The 21,617-nt window shown below is 43.8% G+C and overlaps 1 protein-coding gene across 1 annotated transcript in view; it reads left to right on the top strand.

The window, feature by feature from the left end:
• Positions 1-10,014, top strand: part of LOC122435756 (melanoma-associated antigen B2-like) — a 41,139-nt gene extending 31,125 nt beyond the window's left edge. The window contains exon 3 of the mRNA XM_043459853.1: positions 9,902-10,014. Coding sequence (XP_043315788.1) covers positions 9,902-10,014 — 113 coding nt within the window. The remainder of the gene's footprint in view (positions 1-9,901) is intronic.
• Positions 10,015-21,617: the final 11,603 nt, after the last annotated feature.

The following is a 21,617-nucleotide window of genomic DNA, read 5'->3' on the forward strand; positions in this document are numbered from 1 at the left end:
CAGCTGTTCATTCGCCTTGGAACACTGGCTACAGAGCTTTGAGCATCTGATTTTCTTAAGCTTTTTTGTGGTGGGAGTTTTCAGAGAAGTTTTCTTGGGCAGCTTTGCCGGAATGGGATTATTCACCTTCACGGTTACCCTGGCCACGTGGAGAAAACAAGACAGGGAGCAAGAATGGCACTGGTTTAGGGAAGAGTGTGAAGACAGGTGGGAATGATGGCTTCAGGAGAAAGGGTGTGGGCAGAGAAGGGTTATGTGCCAGGTAAGGACAGGGGAGGGTGTCTTCTGGGGTGGGGTCGATGGGCAAGAGGAGTTTGGATGGGTTCAGTTCACATTGGCATATTCTCTGGACCTCAGTTAATAGGAGGACTTCATCTGCTCCTGGGTAACAGGAAGTGGGTGTTCCATAACTACTCTGGAGCCTCGTGGCTTCCCAGTCACCTCAGGCATTTGGAGGATTCACAGTGGTCTGCCCAGAGCCCCTGAGCACCCCTATATATACCCGTCCCCATGGAGCCTCACCCTCATGCTTTATGAGGTCAGCAAGTCTCTTCCCCAGGCAATGGTGGCCCGGGTGAGCTTTGACATCACAAAGCTGCACCCTGACATGTCTAGCGGTGGTTGGGGATCATTTCAGATGATTTCCTGGGAGAAATGTTGCAATTTTAATGCCCTCAAGAGGCCTCCAAACTCACCTGCCACCCTCACCTCTTTGGCAACTCTGATGGGTCACACAGCAGGCAGAGTGCATCTCCTCCCAACCTTGCCCCACAGCCACACTCCTCGTGCATTCATTCTGTTCTCTCTCAGCTTTCACCATTATCTAGCTTTTCATATCTTGCCTAAACTCCCTCTATGACAACTAGGTTGTGTTTAAGTGTCTGTGGAAGCGAGAATCATTGCTCATTCGTCCTGCAATGTGGTCTTAATGCACCTTGAAGCCCATTGAATTCTGGGCCAGCCGACAGAAACCTTTCCATCCCGCCTCCTTGTCTCAGAGTTCCCGGAGCTCGCCTCCGTTTTCTGGTCTCCAGTCAGAAACCCTTGTCTTCATGCTGTGAGCATGCAGTGAATACACTTGCCCTTGCTACACACGGAGTTGTCTCGTTTCATGTCTTGGACTCAGGGTCACCTCACTAGGAGTACTACCCAGGCTTGGGTTTGAACAGGGTGATGGGGAAGGGGCAGAGAAATGCATGTTTCAGGTTGTGCTGGGGGATCCCATGCAGGAAATGCCCACCTGCGGCTGATTAGTATTCCCAGGAAGGGGTGGAGCTTGCCCAGAACTGTGTGAGCCTTGTGTGCAAAGGTCTTCTCAACACGTGCCCTCACAAATCTCTCTTCTCATCTTGTTTTCTTACTGCAAGCTCCCTTGCAGCTTACCTCACAGCCAAAACCATAGTGGAATTCATTTCCATGAGCAGCTGCCACAAGCTTCCAGCTTCTTGGATGAAACACTGAGTCATCCTTTCCTGTGCATCTAGTTCCCATGGTGTCTCTTTGAGCTGGTTGGCTCTGGCGTAAAGGGGAATGGATTGTGTGCTCCACCTCAGTCCTCATTTTTCCAATTGACTCGTAGGGTCAACCAGCCTGAGGGGCACCCCTGGGGACAGTTTGTTGGCTAGGTGGGTCTTCCTGGGTTTCCTGTGAAGGGGTCATGTCCTAGTGTCCACATGTTGCTTACTCACCCAGGGTCCATCACACTGCTGAACATTTTAAGAGGTAGAAAAAGCATGCCAGAAACAAACCCAAAAGATGACTATTAGAATTTTTAGAAGATCTTAAATCCTGATAGAAAAATGGGCAAGAGGCACGAGCCAACACTTTATAAGAAAGATGTATCACTGGCCTTTAAATTTCTGAAGACATGTTTAAAGACATGAGCAGCCAATTCAAAAGACGAGTATGGAACTAGCCCCAAACTATGTTGAGAACATATTAAATCTCACGAAGTTAAGGGAAATCATACTAAAATTCCGTTGAGAACTGAAACACAGCAGAAGTGGCATAGATTTTAGTAATTGCAGACAGAGACATTAAGATACTTGGAAGAACTGTGTTTTGTGTGTTCTAAAAGTAAGGAGAAAAATGGAAATCCTAAAATAAACCCAATTTAATTTCACAGATATGAAATATCAGTCAGATCAGAAATATCTGATAGTGTCAGATGAAGTCCATTTTAAGGGTTTCCTGATGGCTCAGACAGTAAAAAGCAAACCCACCTGCAACATGGGAAACCAGGATTCAATCCCTGCATTGGGAAGATTCCCTGGAGTGGGGAATGGCAGCCTGCGCCAGTATCCTTGCCTGGAGAATCCCCATGAACAGAGCAGCCTGCATTCCATGGGGTCAAAAATAGTTGGACACAGCTGAGCAACGAAGCACACCTCAGCACAGCACATTGAATATTTGTGAAAGAAAGACAGGTAGGGAAGAAAGAGGGAGAAAGGGAAACAAGGAAATGAAAAGAATTAAAGAAAATCCTCTGTTGCTGGTGAGAACAGAGCAACCAGAGATGTCCCCCAGCAGGACAGCACCACACATGTCCATCTGAGCACTCTCAGCCGGTTTGAAACAACCATCTCCAACTTTGGTCTCACTCCTTCAACCAAACTCATGTGCAGGGCTTACCACTAACAAGCTAATAGTCATCATGATTTCTCCTCATTCAAATCGTGATTCACCCAGAAGTGAAAAAGACACGTGTGCCCCAATGTTCATCACAGCAATGTTTACAATAGCCAGGGCATGTTAGGTGCTTTTCGGTTATTGCTATTCATGTATATATATATATATGTGTGTATATATATATAATATATATACATACATATATGTATGTATATTAGTTGTAGATGTGGGCCTCCCACGTGGTGCAGTCATTAACCAGAAAGATTGAACCCCAGCATGGGCAGAAAGGAAGTGAGGAAATTGGTGTTTAAACATGTTTGCTCCTCAGTTGCTTTTTGAATGTTAGCTCTGCCTGAGTCTAAGACAGCTTCCTCGTTCACTTTCTTCAATGTCATGCAATCACTATCTCAGCCTCCTCCTCACTAGGAAAGTATCTCTACGTGGAGAGTGAGACAGAGCCTGAACTTCCATAGGACTCTCTTTGAGGACAAGCTTCTCCTCATCACATGGCGGCACAGAAATTTTGGGAGCCTCTGCCAAAATGGGCTCCAGTCTTGGAACTGGTGGGGCGATTCCTTGGAAGCTGTGTAGCACGTGTTCCTTTCAAGCTACAGTTTGATAACCACGTGTAATGGAAAACTTTTCAGGGTTCTTTAAGTGAACCCTCAGATCCAAGCTGGTCACCTTGAGACTGTCCATTCTTCTCAGTGGTTTCTCCAGGGAATTCATACAGCCAATTCCTCCCAGAAACCAACCTAGGAGATGGAATTGGGTCCTAAATTAAGGGACAGTGCCTCTAGTTTGCCCATTTTCTTCCTAGAAAGGAACAAAGCACTCTGAGCCACAGAAAGACAAGCCCTGAAGGCCTTCCTACAGCTCCCATGAATGCAGGGGTTTTCCAGGGGAAGCCAACATTTCTGCCTCATCCAGAGACCTCAAGTTCCTGATAAGAGTGCTGGTTGATGTCGACTGCAATCCGTGAAGGCTAAGAAGAGGCAGCAAGCATTGATTAAATGCAGGTGGTCCAGGCTCTGTTTGCTGGCCAAAATGTAAACTAATTTTGAAAGAGTCCTACAGTAGAAGAAATTAATCATTCAACTGCAGAGCTCAGGTTGGGCTGATGAGTGTCCAGGAAAAGCCAAGACAGCTGACCCAGTAGTGATAAATTCCATGCAGCCACCGAAATGCCAAATTTAAAGCAATATCCTGTAAAGACACATGTGAAGGAAACAAAGCCTCTGATAATCACCTTTCTTAAATACCAATTAATCCAACGTTGTCAGTGCTTATATAACGCTCCAGTCCTGTTGGTACAAAATCTGTGACCTGGGATTATCATTTTCTGCACAATTTGAGATTCATTAACCAAATTGAGGATGGTTTCCCACAAGCTTGAAGAATGTACAAAGAGAAATGGGGGGATTGAAACATAAAGCACTGACCAGTTTAAACTGGTTTTTCCTCCTTAAAACAGGTTATTGATTAATCAAACCTTGAGTTATTTTTAGAGGCAGCACTATGCAAGTGCAAAAAAGGAGCCCGTTTCAAGGATGAGCCCTGAACCAAGAGGGTTCAGTCTGTGCAACTCTCAGAGTAGGAATGTTGCCATGGGAGAACTGTATGAAGTCCTTCAATAGGGACAATTTGGCTTCTAGCAGCATGAATAGCTCACATGAACTAATTCAAGACTAGCCAATTAGCTTCCAAGTTTGCAGTTCCACTAAACCCTTTAATTTCACCCCAAACTCTGGATTGAGGAGACAGATTTGAGAGCCCGACTTCCTGTCTTCTTGCTACTCCACCTTGGATTAAAGTTTTTCTCTCAAAAGCCTGTTCCAAAGTCTTCGCTTCCATGTGCATCAGGCAGTGAGCCCTTGCTGGGGAACACTCGTGACTGATAGGCCTGGAATTCGATTCTTCTTTGAATTACTCTAGATCCTATTCTGTTATACTCCTCTTGTCCTAAAGCAGAGCTGTGTTCCTTACCACTTAAATGTATCTTGGGATAAAATAAGGCCTCTGGATATATTCCAATGCACTTCTTTTATTTATTTTTTTTTTCCAATGCACTTCTTTAGGCACAAAGCCTTGAAGGCTACCTCAGGAAATGACAGGAAAAAGGAAGAGAAACAGATGACAGGGACAGTCAGATCGTTTCTCTGTGCAGTGTCAGATGACCTCAATCAGAATACCACAAAACCATCTTGGATGGCTTTTTCCTTTAGAATTGTACACATATCTCAGATATGGTGAGTTGGGTTCTAGATCACTGCAATAAAGTGAAAACTGCCATAAGGTAAATCATTAGGAATTTGGGGGATTCCCAGTGCTTATAAAAGTTGTTAATCCTATTATAGGCGTACTAGAAGATGTCTTAAAAATGCACATATCTTAATTTACAAATGTCATATTGTTACAATAGTAACAAATACAACTGATCAGAGCACCATAAGAAATAAAATAAGGAAAGAGTTTAAAATATTTAAAGAATTTGCAATATGTGGAAAAGGGACCCCAAGTGAATACATGATGCTGGGATAATGGTGCCATAGACATGTTCAATGCATGGTTACCATAAACTTTCAGTTTGTAATGAAACACAGTATTTGTGAACCATGATTACATGCAGTACAATGTTTTAAAAGTATGCCTGTAAATCATTAAAACAAGTCATGAAAAGAGACTGACCCTGGCTTTCGAAAGGATGGGTCAGCATTTTTTTCTGGGAGCACACCCCATCCTGCCTCCTAACTTCTGTGTTTTTTTCCCCATCTCAGGTCCAGTCTGGGACATGAAACTGTAAGGTTTGCATTAGGGACACTGCTCAAGAGTTTGCAGGGATGTGGTTTTCCCCAGGAATCTTTTAATCCAAGAGATAGACAAAATTTTGGCCCCCATAAGTGAGGACTGGAGAGACAACCACCCTAAAATACAGGTCATTCAGAGACCTGCCCAAAATTGCCCTCAGGCCTAGAATGCCCAGACAGGACATTCCCTCTTAGAAGCATTGTAGTTCGCTGTGAGGTCAAAATCTGAGTCTAAGAAGAATGGCCTCGGTTCAGAGGAGGGAGAATCTCAGGTTGGAAGGTCAGGTCCCAGGACTGGCCAGGATCATGGTGAGACCCCTGAGTGAAGAAAGAAGTATCACTAGACCCACAAATGAGGAAGCTTTGCAGACCCCTGCCCCTATTCTTAACCACAGAGGTTCCAGGCAGAGTTATAGGGATGCGAAGCCTCTTCATTTCTGTCTGGTCTCAGCGAGGGAAGGACTTTTTCTATCAGGACAGAAACCCCAGTTCTTAGGAGGGTGGCGTCTTGGCCATCACCACCGGGAAGATGAGGCCCATCAGTGCTAATGAGAGGGTCTCTGCCACCAAGGAGGAAGGCTCACAGAGTGGCGCTCCTCCTGTCAGGGAGAGATACTCAGAGCAGTGCCCTGACTCCCCACTAGGGACTTGGAGAGGTGAGGGCTTGGTTTGGGGGCTGGAGGACTCAAGTCCGTAGGGCAAAGGGTACCGGGCTCTGACAGACGGCATGTTCAGGACCCTAAAGGATGACCCAGGGACCGCTGAACACTGAACGACGGGGTCCCCACAGAGCCCTGGTCCTGTCATCATCCCTAAGAGATCCTGCACAGGGCAGCCATAGCCGGAAGTGTCTCCGCAAAACTTCCAAGCTGGTGGTGAAGAGCTTGGACTGATGTTCAGTGCATTCGTGTGGCTAGGAGTGGATTCCCAGGACTGAGCTGAAGGCAAGGTGAGGACCTGAATGTAGTCTCAAAGGACCATTCCCCCGTCCTGTAACAAAGAGTATGCCCAAAGTCTCATCTCTGTGATCGGCAGGGGACGGTTCCTACAATTCTCTTAGGCTGATTTCTTCCGTATACCTTGATCTAAGGCATTCTGTAAGATAAGCGATTACTTGATTCTGTAAATGAAGGAAACCTATGCCCTAAGTCCAGTCCCGGGAGAGCGCCGAGTGCTAACGAGGCATGGGGCAGTGAAGATGGCGACACAAAGCGACACCCATGTGCTCAATTCCTGGACTTCTCCCCTGCCAAACTGTAAGAGGTGAAACTTTGTTTGGAGGCTTGTGGACACAGTCCAGTAAAGGGAGGACTGTCAGGCTCTGATAGATATGAAGATGGGGACTGTGAATGAGGACTGTAGAACACCCCATCAGGCTTCTCCCCACACCTACTCCCAGCCCACCCACCCCAGCGGACCCACCCCCACCCCAGCCCACCCAGTCCCACCCCCGCCCACCCAGCCCCACCCCCACCCCTTCTGTGAGCTATCGGAGATCCTGAGTATCACAGCTTTGAAAGATGAGGAAGAGAGGGCCCAAGCCAGTGATGTCCCAGTGTTCCTCCACCAATTCTTCCCAGGCCTAATGAAGCTTAGGCAAGTTCCTTATTTATTTGGCTATTCTTGGTCTTGTCTTTGGCACCCAGGATCCTTGAATTTCCATGCAGCCTGAGAGTTCTTTAGTTACAGCATGAGGAATGTTATAGTTGTGGCATATAGGATCTTTTACCTGTGGTGTGTGGAGTGGGGTCTAGTTCCCTGATCAGGGATGGGACCCAGGCCCACTGCATTTGGAGCACAGATTCTCAGCCACATAGCTACTGGGCCAGTAGGCAAGTCTCTTCTGCTGCTGCTGCTGCTGCTAAGTCACTTCAGTCATGTCCGACTCTGTGTGACCCCATAGATGGCAGCCCATCAGGATCCGCCGTCCCTGGGATTCTCCAGGAAAGAACACTGGAGTGGGTTGCAATTTCCTTATCCAAGGCAAAACAAATCTAGGAGTTGTTTAAATGAAAGAGCAGCTTGGAAGGAAGGAAACATTAGTCTCAGAACCAAATTCTAGACTATGTGAATTTCATTCAGCTAAAAAAAAAAAAAACTACCACCACACTCAAAATATGATTTAGTAGTGGAAATGAAAGATTTTTTCTAAACAGCATTTTGGGCTGATTTGGTGTTTGATGTCCAAGAATGCCACAGATTCTCTGACATCTCCTGGATTTAAAACTTCTTCAGGGTAGGTGGTATCCTCTGGGAACAAAATAATCATAATCATAGTAAAAACAGATATTGTGTAAAGTCTCCGTGTGGTCCAGGCACTGTGCCAGGTGCTTTAGCTACATGCCACTAGCCCCTAAAAAAGCCACTTCACCTGAGGCTCCCAGAGTTTTGGGATGGACCCAAGTCCACACAACTGATAAGAGACAGAGCTGGGACAGGAGAGCTGGTCTGAACTTGTCCAGAGCACATATGCTTCCATTTGCCCCGGCCTGAGGTGCTCATGAGGCAGTTAATTCACTGTCTTCTAGCACTCCAAATATATCTTGAGTGATAGAAAGAAGAACTCTGTGACCAAAACACTGGGTTGGGATACACAGCCAAGGCAATACAAACACCAAAATAATTAAGAGGTATGAATAAAGGAGAGAAGGAGATGATGCTCAGCAACCACATGATCATCTTCATGTGCAAATTCAGACACCCTCAAGTGATCAAGGGCTTACAAGACTATGTGGCACTATCCTTCTATGTAGAAAGTAAACATTTTATTTTTCAATGAAAAATAGTTATTTTTTGGCTGCACTGCATTTAGTTGTGACACTCGGAATCTTTGATGCCACATGCAGGCTCTTTAGCTGCAGCATGTGATGCTTTTTGTTGTGGCACGTGAACTTTTAGTTCTGGCATGTGTAATCCAGTTACCTGACCAGGGATCGAACCCAGGCCCTGTGTATTGGGAGTGCAGAGTCTTAACCACTGGACCAACAGGGAGGTGCCGAGACTAAATACTTCAGAACTACCCTAAATCTACTGGCTCAGAAAGTAAAGAATCCATCTGCAATATGGGAGTCCTGGGTTCGATTCCTGAATTTGGTAAATCCCCTGGAGGAGGGTATGGCCAGACACTGCAGTATTCTTGCCTGGAGAATTCCCATGGACAGAAGAGCCCAGCGGGCTACAGTCCATGGGGTCACAAAGAGTCAGACACAACTGAGCGACTAAGCAGACCCCCTAAATCTGGCTGAAGAGAAAGAATATATCAGCTCTTTTTCTCTGACAGCATAACATATGTCCTGAGTTCCTAGATTTCTGCTCTGATTTCCTAATTTTACATCACTTTTGGGCCCAGGTCCCCTTTTCTCCAAGATTTTCTAGAGGGTATCTGCTCAATGTGTGTAGGAATATGCATTTCCCAGGAAGCCTTTAATCAAGGGACAGAAGCTGATATGGGAACCTCCATTAAGGAGCGCTGAGGAGACAATCACCCCTGAATACAGGGGTCACCCAAAGACTAAGAAGAGGAATCTTAGATCAGTAGAGGGAGCAGTCCCTGGCTGTGGTAGATGTAGTGAGGATGCTGAGCAGGAGGAATCTGGAAGGACTCAAGTTGCATCCGCACTGTCTGTTCTCAGAGGCCCTGATGGACTAGGATCACAAGAGGATCACCCTGACTTCCAACGTGGAATTCTCAGGAGACTAGGACCTTGATGTAAGACAAGAAGCTTCATAAAGTAGAGAGTGGAGTTACAGGATTTATCATGTGTCAATATGAGGACCTGAAAGTGGACTCATGGTAGCATACACCATAAAAGGAGGCCCTGGAAAATATCTGATGCTGGGCTCCCTGGGAAGCTCTGGGGACAGATGTCAGGTTGATTTCAGTCTGGCAAGCCTCAGTGAGGTGAGATCTCTGTCTAATATGATCAGCCTCCGTTTCACAGAGGAATGGACCTGAGCCCAAGCAGGACCTCAGATGACAATGCTGACTGTTAGAGGGGACCCCTGGAGAGGGAGCCAGACAGAATTCTGTAAATTCTTAGCCCTGAGAGACGAGAAGAGCTACTTCTAAGTGGTCCCCTCATTCCACCTGCGTGATCTCGGGGAAAGCAGGGCCTCCTCTAGCAGAATTAGGCCCCAGATCTGCAGAGGGGGACATCTTGACCATAACCAGACTTAAAGTGAGGACCATCAGTGCTAGTGAGAGGGTCTCCCCCAACAAGGGACGCTCACAGAGTGGCGCCCCTCCTGACAAGCAGAGATGCTCAGAGCAGCGCCCTGACACCTCCCACTAGGGACTCAGGGAGACGAGGGCTTTGTTTGGGTGCTGGAGGACTTGGATTCATAGCTGGAGACGTCCCGGGCTCTAACACACTGCACAAGGAGGACCCAGGGACGGATGAATTTTGAGCTACTGGGGTTCCCGTAGTGCCTTGCCCCTGCCGTCATCCCCATGAGACCCCACGTAGGACCGTACGCAGCTCCCGTCCACTTCCGCTTCAAAGGCGAGGAGATTGACCGGGAGTCGTGGCGTCTCTTTGGTGGCGTTTCAGTGTCCAGGACTTGTCCAGAACCAAGGTGAGGGCCAGAATGTAACTGAAGGGACTTTGGGAACCCACTGTTAAGAAAAGTGACCCAGCCCGCATCCCAACCCTGTGGTCTGGCTCTTTTGAGTCCCTCACAGCTATTGGCTGAATGCGGTCTAGCGTGTCTCAGGTGAAGGCGTTGGTCTGTGGGGGTAGGCCCGGATTCTACCCTCGAAGGAACTCTCGGTCCTAGATAACGGCCCTGAGGGCCAGTTATCAGACTTCAAAACCGCATGGGGGCCACATTGAGCGGCCCCCCTGCACTCAGCTCTAGGAGGCCCCACGTGGAGCTGGCTGACAGTGGTGCTCCCTGTCGTTTGCTGGAGGTGGGATCAGGGAGGTGAGAAGCTTGCTCTAAAGGAATAAACTTAATTCAACAAAGGGACCTAGTCCCCAACACATTCATGGTTGTGACGCTGAGTGAGGATGGGGGCTCCTCCCATAAAAAATGGAGTCGCAATCGGGCATTTTGACATGACACTTCCCAGATCATCTCAGGAAAGTGAGAGACCATGTCAAAGCGGGGAGCGTCAGGTTGGGAAGGGAGAGTTTCGGGTTCCCTGGTGGGATGGTGAGAACCTCGGGGGCTGTGGGAATGTTCCACACCACATCATTCAGACCAAATCCTCCCTGTCATCATCCCTTTGAGACCTCAAGAATACATGGCGGTTCCCACTGCAGCCTAAAGGGGAAGCAAGTCCCCTCTGAGCACTCTGCCCTGGTCTGAGGGGCGTGGTCAGCACACTGAGAAATCTTAGATCCTGTCATAAATCAAATGTAGGCCTTGGTTGCTTCTATGCCCTAGCTATTGTAAAGAATACTGCAAAGAACTTTGGAGTAGAAGTGTTTTTCAAATTACTGTTTCCTCAGGGGACATGCCCAGTATGGGATTGTTGGCTCATGTGGTAATTTATTTTTTAATTTTTTTTTCATTTATTTTTATTAGTTGGAGGCTAATTACTTTACAATAATGTAGTGGTTTTTGCCATACGTTGAAATGAATCAGCCATGGATTTACATGTGTTCCCCATCCCGATCCCCCCTCCCACCTCCCTTCCCATCCCATCCCTCTGGGTCATCCCAGTGCACCAGCCCCAAGCACTAGTCTCATGCATCCACCCTGGGCTGGTGATCTGTTTCATCCTTGATAATATGCATGTTTTGATGCTGTTCTCTCGAAACATCCCACCCTTGCCTTCTCCCACAGAGTCCAATATTCTGTTCTGTACATCTGTGTCTCTTTTTCTGTTTTTCATATAGGGTTATCGTTACCATCTTTCTAAATTCCATATATATGTGTTAGTATGCTGTAATGGTCTTTATCTTTCTGGCTTACTTCACTCTGTATAATGGGCTCCAGGTTCATCCATCTCATTAGAACTGACTCAAATGAATTCTTTTTAATGGCTGAGTAATATTCCATGGTGTATATGTACCAGAGCTTCCTTATCCATTCGTCTGCTGATGGGCATCTAGGTTGCTTCCATGTCCTGGCTATTATAAACAGTGCTGCGATGAACATTGGGTGCACGTGAGTGTCTCTTTCAGATCTGGTTTCCTCCTCGTGGTGCCCAGAGTGGGATTGCTGGTATATGACAGTTCTATTTCCAGTTTTTTAAGAAATCTCCATGCTGTTCTCCATCGCAGCTGTACTAGTTTGCATTCCCACCACAGTGGTAAAAAAGTTCCTTTTTCTCCCACCCCTCTTCCAGCATTTATTCTAGTAATTTTGGATAGCACCGATCCTGACTCGGCGTGTAATGGTTACTTCATTGTGGTTTTGATTTGCATTTCTCTAATAATGAGTGATGTTGAGCATCTTTTCATGTGTTTGTTAGCCATCTGTATGTCTTCTTTGGAGAAATGTCTGTTTAGTTCTTTGGCCCATTTTTTGATTGGGTCATTATTTTTCTGGAATTGAGCTGCAGGAGTTGCTTGTATATTTTTGAGATTAATCCTTTGTCTGTTTCTTCATTTGCTATTATTTTCTCCCAATCTGAGGGCTGTCTTTTCACCTTACTTATAGTTTCCTTTGTAGTGCAAAAGCTTTTAAGTTTCATTAGGTCCCATTTGTTTAGTTTTGCTTTTATTTCCAATATTCTGGGAGGTGGTCATAGAGGATCTTGCTGTGATTTATGTCAGAAATGTTTTGCCCTATGTTCTCCTCTAGATTTTATAGTTTCTGTCTTACATTTAATCTTATCCGTTTTGATTTTTTTGTAATGGTGTTAGAAAGTGTTCTAAGTTTCCTTCTTTGCCATGAAGTTATAGTGGTTAGTATCTCTGCGTTATGGTGCCACAGCTTCCTTATCCATTCATCTGCTGATGGACATCTAGGTTGCTTCCATGTCCTGGCTATTATAAACAGTGCTGCGATGAACATTGGGGTGCACGTGTCTCCTTCAGATCTGGTTTCCTCGGTGTGTATGCCCAGAAGTGGGATTGCTGGGTCATATGGCAGTTCTACTTCCAGTTTTTTAAGGAATCTCCACACTGTTCTCCATAGCAGCTGTACTAGTTTGCATTCCCCCCAACAGTGTAAGAGGGTTCCCTTTTCTCCACACCCTCTCCAGCATTTATTGCTTGTAGACTTTTGGATAGCAGCCATCCTGACTGGCGTGTAATGGTACCTCACTGTGGTTTTGATTTGCATTTCTCTGATAATGAGTGATGTTGAGCATCTTTTCATGTGTTTTTTAGCCATCTGTATGTCTTCTTTGGAGAAATGTATGTTTAGTTCTTTGGCCAACTTTTTGATTGGGTCATTTATTTCTCTGGAGTTGAGCTACAGGGGTTGCTTGCATATTTTTGAGATTAATCCTTTGTCTGTTTTTCATTTGGCCTTATTATTTTTCTCCATTCTGAATGCTGTCTTTCACACTTTGCTTATAGTTTGCTTTGTCATGCAAAAGCTTTTAAGTTTAATTAGGTCCCATTTGTTTATTTTTGCTTTTATTTCCAATATTCTGGGAGGTGGGTCATAGAGGATCTTGCTGTGATTTATGTCGGAGAGTGTTTTGCCTATGTTCTCCTCTAGGAGTTTTATAGTTCTGGTCTTACATTTAGATCTTTAATCCATTTTGAGTTTATTTTTGTGTATGGTGTTAGAAAGTGTTCTAGTTTCATTCTTTTACAAGTGGTTGATCAGTTTTCCCAGCACCACTTGTTAAAGAGGTTGTCTTTTTTCCATTGTATATCCTTGCCTCCTTTGTCAAAGATAAGGTGTCCATAGGTATGTGGATTTATCTCTGGGCTTTCTATTCTGTTCCATTGATCTATATTTCTGTCTTTGTGCCAGTACATACTGTCTTGATGACTGTGGCTTTGTTAGAGAGCTGAAGTCAGGCAGGTTGATTCCTCCTAGTTCCATTCTTCTTTCTCAAAGAATGCTTTGCTATTCGAGGTTTTTGTATTTCATACAAAGTTGTGAAATTATTTGTTCTAGTTCTGTGAAGAATAACCATTGGTAGCTTGATAGGGGATTGATTGATCTATAGTTTGCTTTGGGTTCAATTTCAGTTCAGTTCAGTCGCTCAGTTCGTGTCCGACTCTTTGTGACCCCATGAATCGCAGCAACGCCGGACTCCCGTCCATCACCACCTCCCGGAGTCTACTCAAACTCATGCCCATCGAGTCGGTGATGCCATCCAGCCATTTCATCCTCTGTCGTCCCCTTCTCCTCCAGCCCCCAATCCCTCCCAGCATCAGGGTCTTTTCCAATGAGTCAACTCTTCACATGAGGTGGCCAAAGTACTGGAGTTTCAGCTCCAACATCAGTCCTTCCAATGAACACCCAGGACTGATCTCCTTTAGGATGGACTGGTTGGATCTCCTGCAGTCCAAGGGACTCTCGAGAGTCTTCTCCAACACCACACGTTCAAAAGATCAATTTTTTCGGTGCTCAGCTTTCTTCACAGTCCAACTCTCACATCCACATGACCACTGGAAAACATAACCTGACCAGAACGGACTTTGTTGGAAAAGTATTGCAGTATACTCATTTTCACAATTTTCACAATATTGATTCTTCCAATCCTTGAACATGGTATATTTCTCCATCTCTTTGTGTCCTCTTTGATTTTTTTCATCAGTGTTTTATAGTTTTCTATGTATAGGTCTTCAGTTTCTTTAGGTAGATATATTCCTAAATATTTTATTCTTTTTTTGCAATGGTGAATGGTATTGTTTCCTTAATTTCTCTTTCTGTTTTCTCATTGTTAGTGTATAGGAATGCAAGGGATTTCTGTGTGTTAATTTTATATCCTGCAACTTTACTATATGCATTGATTAGCTCTAGTTATTTTCTGGTAGAGTCTTTAGGGTTTGCTATGTAGAGGATCATGTCATCTGCAAACAGTGATAGTTCCACTTCTTCTTTTCCTGTCTGGATTCCATTAATTTATTTTTCTTCTCTGATTGCTGTGGCCAAAAGTTCCAAAACTATGTTGAATAGTAGTGGTGAGAGTGGGCACCCTTGTCTTGTTCCTGATTTCAGGGGAAATGCTTTCAGTTTTTCACCATGGAGGATAATGTTGCCTGTGGATTTGTCATATGTAGCTTTTATTATGTTGAGGTATGTTCCTTCTATTCTTGCTTTCTGGAGAGTTTTAATCATAAATGGATGTTGAATTTGTCAAAGGCTTTTTCTACATCTATTGAGATAATCATATGGTTTTTATCTTTGAATTTGTTAATGTGGTGTATTACATTGATTGATTTGTGGATATTAAAGAATCCTTGCATTCCTAGGATAAAGCCCACTTGGTCATGATGTATGATATTTTTAATATGTTGTTGGATTCTGTTTGCTAGAGTTTTGTTAAGGATTTTTGCACCTATGTTCATCAGTGATATTGGCCTGTAGTTTTCTTTTCGTGTGGCATGTTTGGTTTTGGAATTAGGGTGATGGTGGCCTCATAGAATGAGCTTGGAAGTTTACCTTCTTCTGCAATTTTCTGCAAGTGTTGGAGTGAGATAGGTGTTAGCTCTTCTCTAAATTTTTGGTAAAATTCAGCTGTGAAGCCATCTGGTCCTGGGCTTTTGTTTGCTTGAAGATTTCTGATTACAGTTTTGATTCCATGCTTGTGATGGGTCTGTTAAGATCTTCTATTTCTTCCTGGTTTAGTTTTGGAAAGTTATACTTTTCTAAGAATGTTATCATTTCTTTCATGCTTGTCAATTAGTGGGCATACGAGCGGGGTAGTAGTCTTCTTACGATCCTTATGTATTTCACTGTTGTCTGTTGTGATCTCTCCATTTTCATTTCTAACTTTGTGATTTGGTTCTTTCTCCTTTTTTTTTTTTTTTTTAATTTTTTTATTAGTTTGAGGCTAATTACTTCACAACATTTCAGTGGGTTTTGTCATACATTGATATGAATCAGCCATAGATTTACACTTATTCCCCATCCCGATCCCCCCTCCCATCTCCCTCTCCACCCGATTCCTCTGCGTCTTCCCAGTGTACCAGGCCCGAGCACTTGTCTCATGCATCCCACCTGGGCTGGTGATCTGTTTCACCATAGATAGTATACATGCTGTTCTTTTGAAATATCCCACCCTCACATTCTCCCACATAGTTCAATAGTCTGTTCTGTATTTCTGTGTCTCTTTTTCTGTTTTGCATATTGGGTTATCGTTACCATCTTTCTAAATTCCATATATATGTGTTAGTATGCTGTAATGTTCTTTATCTTTCTGGCTTACTTCACTCTGTATAAGGGGCTCCAGTTTCATCCATCTCATTAGGCCTGATTCAAATGAATTCTTTTTACGGCTGAGTAATATCTAACGACCTACACAAAAATAAAACTCAAAATGGGATAAAGATCTAAATGTAAGGCCAGAAACTATAAAACTCCTAGAGCAGAACATAGGCAAAACACTCTCCGACATAAATCACAGCAAGATCCTCTATGACCCACCTCCCAGAATATTGGAAATAAAAGCAAAACTAAACAAATGGGACCTAATGAAACTTAAAAGCTTTTGCACTACAAAGGAAACTCTAAGTAAGGTGAAAAGACAGCCCTCAGATTGGGAGAAAATAATAGCAAATGAAGAAACAGACAAAGGATTAATCTCAAAAATATACAAGCAACTCCTGCAGCTCAATTCCAGAAAAATAAATGACCCAATTCAAAAATGGGCCAAAGAACTAAACAGACATTTCTCCAAAGAAGACATACAGATGGCCAACAAACACATGAAAAGATGCTCAACATCACTCATTATTAGAGAAATGCAAATCAAAACCACAATGAGGTACCATTACACGCCAGTCAGGATGGCTGCTATCCAAAAGTCTACAAACAATAAATGCTGGAGAGGGTGTGGAGAAAAGGGAACCCTCTTACACTGTTGGTGGGAATGCAAGCTAGTACAGCCGCTATGGAAAACAGTGTGGAGATTTCTTAAAAAACTGGAAATAGGACTGCCATATGACCCAGCAATCCCACTTCTGGGCATACACACTGAGGAAACCAGATCTGAAAGAGACACATGCACCCCAATGTTCATTGCAGCACTGTTTATAATAGCCAGGACATGGAAGCAACCTAGATGCCCATCAGCAGATGAATGGATAAGGAAGCTGTGGTACATATACTCCCTTTGTTTCTTAATGGGTCTTGATAATGGTTTGTCAATTTTGTTTATCTTTTCAAAAAACCAGCTTTTAGATTTGTTGATTTTTGCTATGGTCTCTTTAGTTTCTTTGCATTTATTTCTGTCCTGATTTTTAAGATTTCTATTCTCCTAACCCTGGGGTTCTTCATTTCTTCCTTCTCTAGTTGCTTTAGGTGTAGACATAGGTTGTTTATTTAACTTTTTTCTTGTTTCTTGAGGTAAGCCTGTATTGCTGTGAACCTTCCCCATATCACTCCTTTTACAGTGTCCCATAGGTTTTGGGTTGTTGTGTTTTCATTTTCATTCATCTCTATGCATATTCTGATTTGCTTTTTGATTTCTTCTAAGATTTGTTGGTTATTCACAAGCGTGTTATTTAGCCTCCATATGTCTGAATTTTTAATGTGTTTTTTTTTTTTCCTGTAATTGAGATCTAATCTTACTGCACTTTGGTCAGAAACGATGACTGGAATGATTCCAATTTTTTTGAATTTACCAAGGCTAGATTTATGGCCCAGGATGTGTTCTGTTCTGGAGAAGGTTCCGTGTGCACTTGAGAAAAAGGTGAAGTTGATTGTTTTAGGGTGAAATTTCCTATAGATATCAATTAGGTCTAGCTGGTCCATTGTGTCATTTAAAGTTTGTGTTTCCTTGTTAATTTTCTGTTTAGTTGATCTATCCATAGATGTGAGTGGGTATTAAAGTCTCCCACTATTATTGTGTTATTGTTAATTTCCCCTTTCATACTCATTCATATTTGCCTGAGATATTGCAGTGCCCCCATGTTGGGTGCATATATATTTATACTTGTAATATCTTCTTCTTGGGTTAATCCTTTGATCATTATGTAGTGTCCTTCTTTGTCTCTTTTCACAGCCTTTATTTTAAAGTCTATTTTATCTTATATGAATATTGCGACTCCTGCTTTCTTTTGGTCTCCATTTGCGTGAAATATTTTTTTCCAGCCCTTCACTTTCAGTCTTTATGTGTCCCTTGTTTTGAGGTGGGTCTCTTGTAGACAGCATATATAGGGGTCTTGTTTTTGTATCCATTCAGCCAGTCTTTGTCTTTTGGTTGGGGCATTCTACACATTTACATTTAAGGTAATTATTGATAGGTATGGTCCCGTTGCCATTTACTTTGCTGTTTTGGGTTCATGTTTATACAAGCTTTCTGTGTTTCCTGTCTAGAGAAGATCCTTTAGCATTTGCTGAAGAGCTGGTTTGGTGGTGCTGAATTCTCTCAGCTTTTGCTTATCTCTAAAGCTCTTGCATTCTCCTTCATATCTGAATGAGACCCTTGCTGGGTACAGTAATCTGGGTTGTAGATTACTCTCCTTCATTACTTTAAGTGTGTCCAGCCATTCCCGTCAGGTCTGAAGAGTTTCTATTGATAGATCAGCTGTTATCCTTATGGGAATCCCTTAGTGTATTATTTGTTATTTTTCCCTTGCTGCTTTTAATATTTTTTCTTTGTGTTTGATCTTTGTTAATTTGATTACTGTGTCTTGGGGTGTTTTGCCTTGGGTTTATCCTGTTTCAGACTCTGAGTTTCTTGGACTTGGGTGACTATTTCCTTCCCCATTTTAGGGAAGTTTTCAGCTATTATCTCCTCGAGTATTTTCTCATGGCCTTTCTTTTTGTCGTCTTCTTCTGGGACTACTATGATTTGAATGTTGGGGCATTTCACATTGTCCCAGAGGTCCCTGAGGTTGTCCTCATTTCTTTTGATTCTTTTTTCTTTTTTCCTCTCTGCTTCACTTATTTCCACCGTTTTATCTTCTACCTCACTTACCCTATCTTCTGCCTCCGTTATTCTACTGATGGTTCCCTCCCGAGTGTTTTTTATATCATTTATTGCATTATTCACTTTTAATTGACTCTTTTTTATTTCTTCTAGTCCATGTGAAACATTTCTTGCATCTTCTCAATCCTTGTCTCCAGGCTATTTATCTGTAACTCCATTCTGTTTTCAAGATTTTGGATCATTTTTATTATCATTATTCTAAATTCTTTTCCAGGTAGATTCCCTATCTCCTCCTATTTGGCTTGGTGGGCATTTTTCATTTTCCTTTACCTGCTGGGTATTTCTCTGCCTTTTCATCTTGTTTAGATTGCTGTATTTGGTGTGGCCTTTCTGTATTCTGGTGGTCTGTGGTTCTTTTTTATTGTGGAGTTTTCTCCCAGTGGGTGTGGTTGGACGATTGGCTTGTCAAGGTTTCCTGTTTAGAGAAGCTTGCGTCGGTGTTCTGGTATGTGGAGCTGGATTTCTTCTCTCTGGAGTGCCATGGAGTGTCCAGTAGAGAGTTTTGAGATGGGTCTATGGGTTTGGTGTGACTTTGGGCAGCCTGTATGTCGACGCTCAGGGTTATGTTCCTGTGTTGCTGGAGAATTTGTGTGGTATGTCTTGCTCTGGAACTTATTGGCTCTTGGGTGGTGGTTGGTTTCAGTGTAGGTCTGGAGACTTTTGGATGATCTCTTATTACTTAATATTCCCTGTAGTCAGGAGTTCTCTGGTGTTCTCAGGTTTTGGGTTTAAGTCTTCTGTCTCTGGATTTCAGTCTTATTCTTCCAGTAGCCTCAAGACTTCTCCAACTATACAGCACTGATAATAAAACTTCTGTGTTAATGGTGAAAAGATTCTCCACGGTGAGGGACACCCAGAGAGGTTCACAGAGTTACAATAAGAAGAGGAGAGGGAGGAAGGAGATAGAGATGAGCAGGAGGAGAAAAAGGGGAACTCAAGAGGAGAGAGACAGATCTACACAGTACTATGTTCCCTAAGTGTTCTCCATAGCCCAGAACACCCACAGAGATTCACAGAATTGGATTGAGAAGAGAAGGGGGATGGAGGAAATAGAGGTGATCTGGGGGAGAAAAAGGAGAGTCAAAAGGGGGAGAGAGTAATCATCACACTCCTGAGTAAAAATGGGTACTGAATATTGGATTCTTCAATGTCCAAAATTGATATCAAATACTGGAAAACAAAGATTAAAAATCTAGAGTAGAAGTTAGACTCTTAAAAATACAATATTAAAAACAAAAACACACAAAAAAATTAAGAAATATATATGAAGTTTGCTTTAAAAAAAGGGTCTTTTATTTTTGCAAGGTTATAGTGGGTTATGAAAATGAAAATTAAGGAGTAATAGAGGAGTAATAGAAAGTGAAAGCGAAAGTGAAGTTGCTCAGTCATGTCCAACTCTTTGCAACCCCATGGACTGTAGCCTATCAGGCTACTCCCCCCATGGGATTCTCCAGGCAAGAATACTGGAGTGGGTTGCCATTTCCAAAAAAAGAAAAGAAAAACATTAAAAAAATCTTTTTTTAATTAAAAAAATAGTAAAATTACATCTAGGCTTTTCTTTGGAGCTCTTGCGGGCAGTGTGGGTTTGGTTCAGTTTCAGATAGCTCCTTTTCCCAGCTTACACTTCTCGTTATCTATAGACTCCTTCCAGTATAGTCGGTGTTAACTACAGGGATTTCAATCTGTTGCACCTGTCACTTCTGAAGCGGTTCCTTTTGTTTATTTGGCTTCTGTTGGCAGGTCTCTTCAGTGTCTAATTTCCGCCCTGACACACACGGGCGGAGGTGGTCTCTTGTTTAGGTTCGCTTGTTCAGTCGTACTGTGGGGAGGGGATGGCACTGCAAACATATCATTGGTGTGTGTGGGGAGCACTCGCAGTGTTCCAGCCACACTGGGTTTGTCCCCGCTCACGGCGTGTGTGCTTTCCCCATCTACAGTGCCAAGGCTCCAGGTTGCTCTACAGGGAGCGGGCCCTGAGGTGCGTGCACTTCTGAGGCCTAAGCCACTCAGGTTCCAGTTTTCAGGTCCTCCACAAAAGCATGGACTCAGTTGTGCCTGTGTTTTGTGCCTTCCCCAGCCTGAGCAGCTCAGGCAGCCAGGAGCTTGACGGGCTCACTCTCCCTGGGTGTGGTGCACCTTCTCCCCTCCGTGGTCCCAGCCTCAGTTTCTGCCTGTCTGGCACGCCTTGTGTCTCTTCTGGGGAGCTGGTCTCTAGCTGCGACCCTCCCGGCAGATGTCAATCCTCCAGAATCTCAGAAAGTCTTTGGTTAGAGACTGGAAACCTATTTGCAGTTGTTAGGGGATGCTGTCTCTGGGGCCAGGTTTGCCCCTTTCTCCTCCCCCCTGCCTCCTGCCACCGGCGGGGGACAGGCCAGTCCATGGCTGGTTAGCTCTTCTCTGGAATTGCTCAGTCCTTCCTTTGTTCTGCCAACAGCCAACAGTGTCTTCAGTTACGGCTTTTCACAGGTTAATTTTCTCGCTCTCTCTTGCTATCCCACAGTTTAAGTTGCCATCTCAGGTTAGCTCCTTCCGATTGCCCACAGGGCATTCAGGCCTGGTTCTTACCATAAGCAATGCTTCCCGCTCCTCTCCGTTCAGCCCCCACTAGCTGGTGGCGGATGCAAGCGTCTGGGGTACTTTTCTGCTGAAAGTTGCTTTTAGGCATGTAATCCGTGGGTTTTATTTATTTTTCCTCCCAGTTAGGTTGCTCTCTGAGACTCCAAAACTTCCCCCATACCTGTAAGTGAGAGGGTTTCCTGGTGTTTAGAACTTAATAGAATTAAGACTTCCTTCCCGAGATGGGTCTCCATCCCTAACTCTTTTGTCTCTCCTTTTATCTTTTCTATTATGTCCAACCTCCTTTTGAAGACAATGGGCTGCTTTTCTGGGCGCCTGATGTCCTCTGCTAGTGATCAGAAGTTATTATGGAGTTTGCTCAGCGTTCAAATGTACTTTCGATGAATTTGTAGGTGAGAAAGTGGTCTCCCCATCCTATTCCTCTGCCATCTTAGCTCCACTTTCCATGTGGTAATTTTAGTCCTAATTTTCTATGTAGAGTGAATTAAGGCAGAAAAAGGAAAGCCAATATTGTATATTAACACATATACATGGATTTCAGAAAGATGGTACTGATGAACCTATTTGCAGGGCAGCAGTGGATTTGCAGA

The sequence above is a fragment of the Cervus canadensis genome, chromosome X (assembly GCF_019320065.1).
Source record: "Cervus canadensis isolate Bull #8, Minnesota chromosome X, ASM1932006v1, whole genome shotgun sequence".
NCBI classification, from domain to species: domain Eukaryota; kingdom Metazoa; phylum Chordata; class Mammalia; order Artiodactyla; family Cervidae; genus Cervus; species Cervus canadensis.